Source organism: Leptidea sinapis, chromosome 23 (genome assembly GCF_905404315.1).
Source record: "Leptidea sinapis chromosome 23, ilLepSina1.1, whole genome shotgun sequence".
Taxonomy (NCBI): domain Eukaryota; kingdom Metazoa; phylum Arthropoda; class Insecta; order Lepidoptera; family Pieridae; genus Leptidea; species Leptidea sinapis.
Genome location: NC_066287.1, coordinates 955,655 through 968,045, shown reverse-complemented (window position 1 = coordinate 968,045; position 12,391 = coordinate 955,655). Strand labels below are relative to the sequence as shown.

Below are 12,391 nucleotides of genomic sequence, written 5' to 3'. Positions count from 1 at the left end.
GAAGAACATACAAGAAACTCAATGGCCACTCTTTTCAATCAAATAGAGTATAATACAATTGATGTTACATAAATAACAAATAAGTTTGTATGGTATCCAATATATGAATCGTGTTTAAATAATATAAATTATTTCATAAAAAGTAATAAAGAACTAAGATTAAGAGTGATAGATCAATGGGACGGACTTCCATCAGTCCTACCATAGACTTACATTATCCTAGCCTATACAATATAAAAAAAAATAAAAATTTTTTAACGTATAGTACCTACATGTAAATACAAGACTTAAAAATTAACAAAATAAACAGAAACAAAATTGAGGTATATTATTTTCTATACGTCACAAAGGTGGTACCAACTCAGCATGTTTGCTGGTTTGAAAAACAGCGCTGGCCTTCCGTTAGCCCATTTGGTGACATATAAGTACCTACTATAAAGCGTGAGTAGAGCAAAGGCTGAGAACATCTCTAACGGAGATACAGCAAGATTGAAAAGGGAAGCGAATCTATTGTAACTGTAAACGATTTTTAACTTACTTCGTGAACAGCACGATCCGCTTGACATTATTTAGATCCTTAGTATTATGAATATTAAACCACCAGCTAACACTTGTCAATTATTTACAAATCAAAATTAGTCACGTATTATCAGTCTGTCAGGTCTACAGTCCGTGGACTGTACTAACTGATTAGAATTTAATTTTGCGGGGTATTTACTGAGCGTCAATATGAGCTGGATTAAGACGAACTAGAATAATTGACATTCTAAAAATAAACTAAAAACCACGATGCGTCGAAACGTTTTAGCCTTGATGGAATTACCCATTGATGAATTAAAAGATAATAAAAGTAAGCTTGTCGCAGCAGTTACTTCTGCGTCCATAGTCGTCGAGCATGAAAACTGTATTGACAACCTTGCGGATGTGTGCCCAAAGAAGCTCACGCCGCGAATGTCGCTCGGTTTCTTGCTATATGAGATATGGATTGACTTGGATTATAGGAGAGGATCTCGACGTGAATGTGGAGCATATAGTTCTGACATACTTGAGGCTTCTTCCGCAAGCATCACCATCACAAAAGCACCTTCTCTTCATGCTTTCTTGTTTTTGGTTTCATTAGACCTTATTCCCTTTAAAAACATCCCCAACTAGGGTTACCATTTAGTAATTTGAAAAATAATTACCAAAAGCCTGACATTTGGATAAAAGTCATAACTTTTTAGTTGTTCTCGTTTATATTTCGTAACTGGTAAAGACTTGGTTGATATTAGTTTATATGTAGTTTTTATTATATTCCATCTAATTAAAAATAAAATCTGGGCAATATCCAAACTAGAGCCTAAAAGTCCGTATTTATCCCGACAGTTGATAACCCTATCCCCAACCTATGCATGCTTCTCGAAATAAAACAACATACAAACTTCTAAAACATAATAATTTATTAAGAAATTATACGATTCTAGCTTAACTTAAGATGCATTAAAACAGCTGCCCGCCCCTGGAAAATAATAAAATATATTAGAATGTGGTTGTTATTACGCCTAAAGTACAATTCCTTACTAAAGTAAAATGTAAATATTTTCTAAACATTTTGACTTTCCCATTAACAAGGCGCAATAAAAAAACCAAGAGAGGAGAAAATGTTCTCTGATTAAATTATCATCAATTATTCCCATAATTTACATAGTAACAGAATCAGAAGAAAAAATGAGATTCAATAATTCAAATTGATACCTATGAACTTAGAATAATAACGCTTAGAACGTGAGTAGGCCCAAGCAAAATGATGCAGTTTCAATGTGTTCGTTTACGACCACATACGTTTCCCGCCGCTTCAGTGTCATTCCGTCAACTTCCAGGACAATCAGTGCGCGAAATTTAATTGAAAAATGACTTACTGTGCAGTGAAAGGGTGTCACAAATCGTCTTATAATAAAAATTATGATAAGAAAATAACATTTCACATCTAAATACTATTTTATATAAATTTTATAGCAAATCGTCACGATTTTCAGGTAGGCGCCATTTTGTTTTTTTTTATCAAAGATGGGCGCGCGCAAAATTATGATTTCAACAACATGGATATCGTATCCGAGGTTCTCGAGGGTGCAGAGAACGAATTTGGCATCATTTTTGAAGTCCAAGATGGCCGCCGCGCTTATTTATGATTTCAACGATGTTTGTTCCATGTGGCACAACAATTTCCGAAAGATGCCTATAAGTTGTTGGGCATTAGGGTTATCATTATAACCACCACGCGTACGTATAGACCCAAAAGAATTTTTCACCGCAGCCATCTTCGATTTTAAAAATTATCCTAAATTCGTTCTTTGCACCCTCGAGAACCTCGGATATAGCTGGCGCCTCTATCGTCTCGCTTTTTCGTTTCATCGAGTTTCAAAAAACAACGATTCTAAGGAACTTCTTTACTTACACATCAAAAATTGTTGCAACAATAATTTAATACGTGATGTGTTTATTAAATTCTTAATTTATATTTTATTTCTTCTTTCTTATTACTTAATATAATATAGTATTTCTTACAATTTACTGATTTAGGGAAATGTCTATTCACTTGCAACATTATATGGCTGTCTGTGTGCGTGTTGGCGAATGTAAGTATGTGACGCTCACTCACACATTTATTATAATGTTACTTGTATATTGACAGGAACTATGAATGAAACTATCGTTCTGAGCATTATTATTCTATGTCTATGAAGTTAATAAATAGTTATAATTTTCTACTGGACAACATTTTAAATTATTCCATTTTTATTTTTAAACTCCAAATTTTTCCTGTAATGAACAGTAATATTAGGTTGCTCATTGACAGAGGTTCATCTTTTTACTAATAATTTCAGTTACAATATATTATGTAAAGTGACACAACAAAAATACTCAATTGTCAAATAGTCAATGCTTTACATAAGTCAAAAAAAGTAAATATAAATTAATATTATGTAAAAACACAAGACTTATTGAGTACAGTAGATACATAAATACACACACATCCTAGCCAGATTTAACTAAATAATAATAAATTAGATAACTTAGTAAATAACAGATTTAATAAACCACATTGCTTACAGTTTACTTCTTAAGAAGCTGGTGACGAGTAATGAGGAAAGGTGCCCCAAGGCCTGTACCAATGAAAACTGTGAAAAGCAGTGTCAGCTTGTAGCGGTTGTGAATGTCAAAAGGGAGATTCTGTAATGTAAAATGGATTGTAATTTAATACTAAACAAACAAAATTTAATATAAATAAAAATATAGAAAGATGCAGTTTACTTAACTAACAAGCCCAACCTGACAAACCATCATTGTGGATTATTGTATAAAATATTATGTATCTACTATGATTACAGCTTTTAAAACGGCAAGAGTTAAAAATGGCCACACTTTTATTTGTTGTTTTTACAATAGTTGGATCTCACCCAATATGTATGGATGCTATGAGATTATTATTGATTAGATCTTTTATTCTGGCTTTTTAACCAGTCTAACTGTATAGTAGTACAGGTTTAATAAGTGGATGTAATTCCAGAAGAACATTCCAAACCACAATTATGTTGGAATTGAGTAAAGAACACAAAACTGGTCACACTATTCACATTAACAGACTGGCAAAAAATGGGAGCCCTACTGTCACTCTTTAAATGACATCATGACTTAGTAGCCCAACCCACATGTAAGGAATACACTAATATTTATTCAATTTTAAACATGAACTCCTTAAAATGTTATGTTTGTGGCTTGGAACGTTTTTGAGAAACTACATCCAAGTATCCCATAGATAATTTATATGTGTAGATAGAGCCTAGACTCAAGATAACCAATGAAAACAGCCCAGGTTTATTACTTTAGTGTGTGTGAGAAGTTACATATTACACTTGTGATTTGTATGTCACTTTGTGTTAGTATTACTCAACATAGAGTTTAACTGTCAACCTAAATTTTTTCAAAATATTAAAAATATACACCATGCCCATTAGAATGCAGAGCTGGTCAGGATTCATAATTGAACCCAAAATTCTGTAGCATCACAATTATTTAACTCATTATCTCAAAAGATATAAGTTGATAATTTCAACAGATTTCACTAGCTAAACACAATAATTTTTGGAATGTAAACTTATTAATTTGTAATGTGATATACTTAAGTTAAAATAAAAACTCTAGTGATAGTTTTTAAATAATTTTATAAAGGTATTTTTTTTAAATCTTCATGGCTGCCAGTTTATTTTTTAATTAATTTGTAATTTTAGTTTTAATTATTATTTTGTTGTTAAAGCAGAAATAGCAAAACACACCATCTATTGAGGTTTTAGATATACTAAAGCTTGTTGACACACTGGATTGTCACAGTAATTGGGTTACTGTTGGTTAACCTGCAGGTACAAATCGCTAAATAATAATTAATATTTTTTAAAATACACTCATTATGCCTTTTGAGGTTACAAATTACAATACGATATAATATTTAGTACCTACCTTAAGAGTTAATTAATAGGTAATTACTTAGGTGTCATTCGTTTAATCATAATATTATACATCTTAGTTGTAGTATTAAAACAAAATACGATTATGTAACAAATATTTGAAAATGGAACTTACCTCTCCAGGAACACCACCATGGGAATGATTTCTCACGAAATTGGACATAACATTTCGTCCGAACTTGTTAGCGATTCGAGAAAGTGGAGCTTGCATTTTGTTTTAAATGAAAAATTGTGATATTATGTGCTGTACAATATCAACTTATCAAGTAGAGTTGATCAGTAATTCAGTAGACAAGTTTCGATTTTTTCAGAGCACAAAAATGACAGCTTACAGCACTCAGCAGATGTACCAAAAACAACTATTGCGTTCAATTTAATGCGTCGATTACAATTTAGAGTTAGTTATCAATGGAACGCATCAATAATTTGATACATATTGATAATGTATTTTAACATAGAAATAAAACAAAATATAAGGTTTAAATAATTTAAATCTTTTTTATTGTGAGTGGATTGCTTTAAATAATTTAAAATTTCCTATAAACTATATTCTTCAAACAGATGAACAGTCAACCTGAAAACAAAAGAGAAGCACTTTAATGACACCAAATTGCAACCAATTATTATGACTAGGAATGACTATTGTTTTTTGTTTATTAATTTTTCATGCCGTTTTTCGACTAATCTTTATGAAATTTTGTACTCAGAAAAAATAAATAGATTTTGTTGAGCTCTCGAGGGATTATTTTAAAACAGTATGAACGATGGCAATGGAACCAAAGAGAAAGAAAGTGAGAGAGAAGGGAGATAAGACTAAGACCATCCGACTTGTTTGGTTGTGTCATTCTTTGAATGTAGATGAGGCTTAAATGGAACGAAGTCCCGGGCAGCAGCTAGTAACAAATAAATAATGACTTATAGTATCAAATTGTATAATATAAAAGTATGAAGGTATTAAGCCTGCTGAGTTGTGCCTTAATTTACACAAATTCCGGTTAGCGAACGTAAGCTTTTATACAGCCGGCGTAATTGGTTTGAGTAAATGTTTATCCAGATTCTCGGCACCGTAAGGACTTATAATTCTTACTAATCCAAGGTATGAACAAGCATATATTATAATGTACGTCCCAATATTGAATATTGTGTTCAACCACTCTGGTTGAACACAAATTTAATTAAAAGATATTTAATCTTGTAGTGGACCTAAAGCAATAATAAATATTCGTAGGTATATTCAAAAACTAATGATCATTTTACATGGAATGGGAACATACTGTATAATATTACAAAATTTATTTAAATTAATAAAATAAATAACCTTCAAGTTCGCGTTAAATACAAAGAATCAGACTAACTAACTCGAACAGATTGTGGCTCGCGGACAGAATGCGGGTTTTGCGATTAGCACACATATTTTACTCTCAACCGTTTTAAATTTGATTCTCGTGAAATAAACTGTGGTTTTAAAAACGTGGAAAACTACCAATTTTATTTAACAGTGCACCGAAATTGTATAAGTAGTATTACCTAGCTGTCAAACGTTGTATTACCATCTAAATTAATAAAAAAAAAAACAATAAAAAAAATTTGGGGTAAGAAATAGACTACAACCGATTCTCAGACTTACCAAATATACATAATATATAATTTCATAAAAATCGGTCAAACCGTTTCGAAGGAGTATGGCAACTAACATTGTGACATGAAAATTTTATATTTTATTGTTAAATTGAAATGATTAGACTAAGCAATTTTTGAATTTTGTTATCGCATGATTTAAAAGATTCTTATTAGTTCTTCTTCCCATGTCGAACTGATGTAGCTTCATGACGTTTACCAAGCGTTGTTTCTCTTTCTTGTGGTAATACGACTATTCCCTCCAGTGTCTGTGCCCACCCCGCTTATAGTCCTGGTTCCATTCAGGTCCTGACTGACAGGTATCCTGACTATCAACCCGTGTAGCCGTTAACAATAATTTCCGCCTTTTATGGACTCAATATCAACCCGTGTAGCCGTTAAAAATAATATCCGCCTTTTCTGAACTCGATAATAGACCTATGAAGCCTTAAGGCCTCTATCACCGCATTCGTAGCATACGTAGGAGCTCCTACTGAATAAGATCGGTGCTTACTACATGGTGAACTCTGTAACTTCGGTAGTGCGAAAAAAAGTCTTAAGTATTTCATATAAATTGCGAAGAAACTTTTCCCCAACATATTGATTGAGCTAATTGCCGTGAATGTTTACTTTATAGCTCAGTAACTAAATAACTACTACGAATGTTCTCGAACACTCGAGGTAGTAATAGCATGTTTTGTAAACAACTCTGTTTACAAAACAGCTAGGTATGTCAAGATCGAGGTTCCTTTACGCCGGTAAGTACCCATCCAATTCTCACGTACATATACGATCTTCATAACACAATTATTCCATTATAAGCTGTAAGTTTTTTCTTGTGTTTCTTTGTCTCAGTTTTGATTTGCAATGTTTTACAATTTGAATAAGTTGTTTCATTTAAAATATATATTATATAATTTATAATTATTCCAGTTGCTGTAGGTCGGTAGAGAAATTTAAAAAATATCAAGCAACGAGAAAGCAATAAAACTTCTCAAGGTAATATTGCAAATTATATGCTACGTTGCGGTGGACACTGCGGAATTATAAAAAAAAAACGTTTAAAAAAACCGACTTCAAAAACTAAAAATGTATAAATAAACTTAATAAATATTTTATTTAATACACATCTTATGCAAAACTTTACCTTTAATATTAATAAAATTGTATTATTTATATGTGCTACATATTGATAGGTTTAAAGACGGTGCCTATAAATTATAATATAATAATGAAACTTTGTAATGGCATCTATTCTGCATCGAACTAAAGAAAAATCACTTAAATCGGATCATAAATCTCAGCGTAATCGGTGTACATACATTAAAAAAATACCGATCGAATTGAGAACCTCCTCATTTTTGAAGTCGGTTAAAAATGACAATGAGCTGTAAAACTACCAGTAAGAATCAATCGAAACTACTCAATACCGCACAATACGTGCCGTTCACACTTCACAATAAAACTCTTGAATCGTTTTGAATCTCATCTTTTCAATCTATTTAGTTTCAATCTTATGTAGGTAGGTCGGTTTTAAAATTATAATAATATGTTACTATGTCTTAAGATGTAAGTGAAGCAACGCACAATAAAGATCGGTCGAAGATTTGATCGTAGATGCGATGTCGACATCCCTACACGTGTAGGGATGAGGTTCTACAGGTGGACTGCACGGTGCAAATGCTTTGCCTATTAGGTTATGGAACTACAGTCTACGCTTACAATATATTTATCACAGAGTAGCTTCAATTGCGTAAACAAGGAAAAAGCATAATTTTCCTCTTGATTTCATAATCGATCGTCCATTTCGAAGAATGTACCTAGTCTACACTGAAGATTTTATGAATATTATATCGGTGCCATAAAAAAGTATGCTGTAGTACCTACTTATATAGGCATTGGCTTATACGCACGCAAGAAGTTATAGCTCTATGGCGTAAAAAAACAAAATTTCTTAAAAATTTCTCATTCCTCGTGCTATGTAGGAAGAACAACCAAAAGGGATGCGGGGGGGGGGGGCAAAAGGGGCGAGCTTGCGTAGTGCCAGTCGTATACCGTCGCCCGTAATGATACGGCATCCCGGGTACTTCCAGTGTACTGTCACGTTCTGAATTGTATTGTTAATTTTTTGTTGTTTATTGTTTTAAGTTTGAGTTGGTCTGTAAAATACACACACACTTATTGTATTGGCGAGATTTATTTGTCGACTCTGGCACGTAAATAAATTTGTACAGAAGTACTTAACACTTTAACATTAAAAATTTTAATTGTTTTAACCCATACACAGCTAACCTCCACATTTCGCTCTGCGCTAGACTATTTGTCATTATATAGTATTATTTTAGGCTATTTAATTAAATTATTTAAAGTTATATTTGTGAAGCGTGCGCGACAGTACCCATACGCAGCTATCCCCTCCACGTTTCGTTCAGCGCTAGACTTACATGCCGCCTCTTATACGTGGGGCACTCTACAAGTTTGCACTTCTAGCTAATCGAAACTATTTGAATTTCGAATGTTATATTTTTTTGAAACGTTGCAACCTTCTCAGTAATAAAAGAAAACAAATGGCGGGAAATCATTTGTCAATTGTGTTTTATCACACATCAAAGTTCAACGTATGCAACGAAAATGGAATTAAGTCGAAAAGATTTTAGAGCGATGATTTTTTATGATTTTAAAAGTTCTCTCTCTCCGCAAGACTATGCCACTCGTCTTCAAACGCTTTTGGAAGAGAAGCACCTTGCTTAAGCACCGTGAGGCGATGGTTTGCCAAATTTGAGAGAGGTCGGGTTTCTTTACATGTCGAATTTCGTGAAGGGCGGCCTTCAACTGCCGTCAACGAAAATAATGTGGCTACTATTAAGCGGCTAATTGTAGAAAACTCGCGGAATACCTATGAGACAATTCGAGGACTATTGGGGATGGGTATGAGCCAAATTCAGAAAATTTTACACGAAGAATTGTAAGTTCGGAAACTTTGTTCTTGTTGGAACCCTCATGAACTGAAATCGTAGCAGAAGCAGGCTGGCGTGGAATGGTGCCCACAGATGCTAATGAAGCACAACCACGGACATTCTAAACATTGTTATAAGAGACGAAACGTGGATTTATTGTTTTGAACGCGAAAAAGAAACGGCAATCTTGTAATGGGTGTTTGAAAATGAGAACAGGCCAACAAAAGTGAGTTGGGTATCGGTGTGCACGCGATTCGTACAAATTTATTCTGTAATTTTTTCCCTAACGCGCCAAAAGTTCAAAAACTTACCATTTATTTTTTCGTCATCTGGAATGCTGTGATAACAAAAGGTGATGCGATTCCGGTCAACATGAAGAAGAACAGATTTATTGTCAAGCGTGTTCTGTTGTGGATGTCAAACGGCAGATTCTGAAATAATTAAAACGAAAATGATAAATTTTTAACGCAGAATATACATCGTGGCTCTACAATGGCGACATTAAATAAACACACGGGTAGAGCTACTTAGCCGTAATCTAAAAAAAAAATATTCTAAAGTTTTATTTTTATGTATTTTTTACACTTTTTTGACACCACATTAACAAACTATATCTTAAATACTAACATTCATATTAATATCAAATAGTACAAATGGCGGCCTTATCACTGTAGATCACATGTAGTGATCTCTTCCAGGCTACAATAAAAGAGAAACACAGTAGATTAAAAGGGTAAGAAAAGTGTTAAAAATGTACACACACATAATTTATACTATATAGATAAATCTATAAGAAAGTAAAATAATACGTAAATAAAAAGTAGAAACAATAATTAACATTTCTGAATTGTTCAATTATGTTAATGGATACAATACATACAGATACGTGGGTAACACTGAAAATGTTTAGAAAACATTTTTTGAATTTCAATTTTAGAACTCTTTGGTAACCTGATGTAGTAGTATATGGAATACAATTGTCATTTGTTTTTGTGAATTGGCGGCAAATCTAAAACTCTTGTACACGTGAAAATTAACCTCACGCGAGAAAATTTAATTTAACTAGCTACAATTTAACTAGCTGTTTACACATAACTGCTTTACGGCAGAAATAGGCGCCGTTGCGGTACCCATAATCTAGCCGGCATCCGGTGTAAAGGAGCCTCCCACTAGTTTGCGTCTCTATATAAATTGCGCAAGCTCTATAAGTGCGACAAATAGTACAAATACCAAACAATATAATATGTTGCATGCAATAAGCGTTTTACATTTGTGGTCTTATAATCGTGGTGCTAATATTGGTGTATAAACATATACCGTCGATTCGATAAATCGCCCGCCACGTACAAATGTGTTTTCGAGTTTCGAATTCATTCATTCGACGTTTTTTTATGGTCGGCAACGCTCTTGTGTTTTCTCTGGTGTTACAAAAGAGTATATGCCCCGGTGATCGCATACCATCAGGTGACCCGTCATTTTTATTGAAAAGGAGGATAAACGATCGATATTAAAAAAACATTCAACACAATAGTTAACTGGCATATATTCGAGAACATTATCCTCATATTAATCACGGAAATAGAGATTCACGGCATTGAATCATCATTTACATATTATGCGCTATTACGTTGCTTGGCCACTGTCTATGTGTAAGTGTACCCTACCCTGTACTTCAATGCAAGTCTTTTTACTTCTGTTCAAAATAATATCACTGGCCGGTAACAGCACTTGAAGTTTTATGAACATTATGTAACGCTGTTCATTATCTATGATAAAATATTTAAAAAAAAATACATAAATACCTCTCCAGGTATTCCACCGTGAGATCCATTCCTGACGAAGTTCTTCATCACATTTCTTCCCAGAAGGCTAGTTCTAGCTACGGCACCCAACATTTTCGTAACAAAACTCGCACGTAATGGTCCCCTGACCGAACCCAGGTAGATTAGATTAGATATCGACTATTGGCCGAAATCGATAAGACTTCAAGCCGATAATATTATTGTACAAGTAAATCAAATAATCGTTTTTAAAGGGATCTATAACCACAGTTGACAAGTCATCGAATTTCACTGGATTATACTTACAAATACGTGTGTGTTCACTGAATACAACGACGGACTGAAATAATTTTATGAATTCGCGGCAAGGATATTCTGTTTATAAGCTTTGCCTTTGTTAGGAAAAACATTATTGTGTTGTTTCTTTAAATGTTCCCTTATTATTAATAAAATACTGTTATTTGTTTGTGCTCCCTGTTGATAGCTTTACCTAATTAATTTATTATAATAATATTACATTTGCCTTGGTACCGACCTCAAACCAATCAATAGGTAACAAAAACAAATACTTAATAGTATTTTATTAATTCAAATTCAAATATTTTTATTCAAAATAGAATGTGACATCACTTATTGAAAGTCAAAAACTACCACCCATTCCAAAATGATTGCCTCAGACCTGAGAAGAACGGGCGCAACAAACTCAGCGGGCTTTTTTTTTTCATCGAAAAAATATGTTTACAAAGTAATATTGTACAATTAAACTTATTATTTAATAGCCTGAGGGCGGTCACTCCATTCCCAATCTGTGGTATCATTAAGAAAGTCATTTACGTTATAGTAACCTTTACCACAAAAACGTTTTTAACAATTTTTTTGAATAACGTAATACTTTTGTTTTGAACATTTCTGGGATCTTGTTGTAAAAGCATATACATCGCCCCACAAAAGACTTACTAACTCGACTTAGCCGAGTACGGGAACGGAACAAAAGGAATCGACTCCGAAAAAATGCTGTTCGAAATTCTATTTCACATTCTCGTGAGACAGTGAAATATCGTGAAGAACATTTGTAAGCTCTGAATGAAAGGTAGCCTAAGACTCACTTATCGGGACATGGGTTATTAACAATATATAATCAATAAATAAAATTACATCGTCTTCAAAAAATGTTTATATAGAATGGTCATTCAATGAAAACTACTGGGCCAAACTATGTTAATTTTGTATGGGACCAAATGGTAGCTATTTCGCAACAAACTAAAGAATAACCACATAAATCGGATCATAAATCTCAGTGTAATCGGTACATGCATACAAAATATACCAATCGAACTGAGAACCTCCTCCTTTTTGAAGTGTGTTAAAAATATATAGAGCAGAGAATATACACTGGCCTTCAAAAGCAAGTATCACACTTTTAAAATTGAGATAACGTTTTAAGTTCACAAGATATAATTTCGAAATAAAAATTACTCCTAAGAGAATTTAATTTTGTACATAAAAACTTTATAGTCGGTAATCTTCTTTTAAG

General features: G+C 33.1%; 1 protein-coding gene across 1 annotated transcript; it reads right to left on the bottom strand.

Annotated features, from left to right (window-relative positions):
- Nucleotides 1-1,418: 1,418 nt before the first annotated feature.
- LOC126971482 (cytochrome c oxidase subunit 7C, mitochondrial-like) lies at nucleotides 1,419-11,199 on the bottom strand. The gene is made up of 3 exons (XM_050817814.1): nucleotides 10,879-11,199; nucleotides 3,091-3,210; nucleotides 1,419-1,498 (listed from the first exon to the last, which is right to left on the bottom strand). Exons 1-2 carry the CDS (start codon nucleotides 10,969-10,971, stop codon nucleotides 3,094-3,096), a joined length of 210 nt encoding a protein of 69 aa, XP_050673771.1. The 5' UTR covers nucleotides 10,972-11,199; the 3' UTR covers nucleotides 1,419-1,498; nucleotides 3,091-3,093.
- Nucleotides 11,200-12,391: the final 1,192 nt, after the last annotated feature.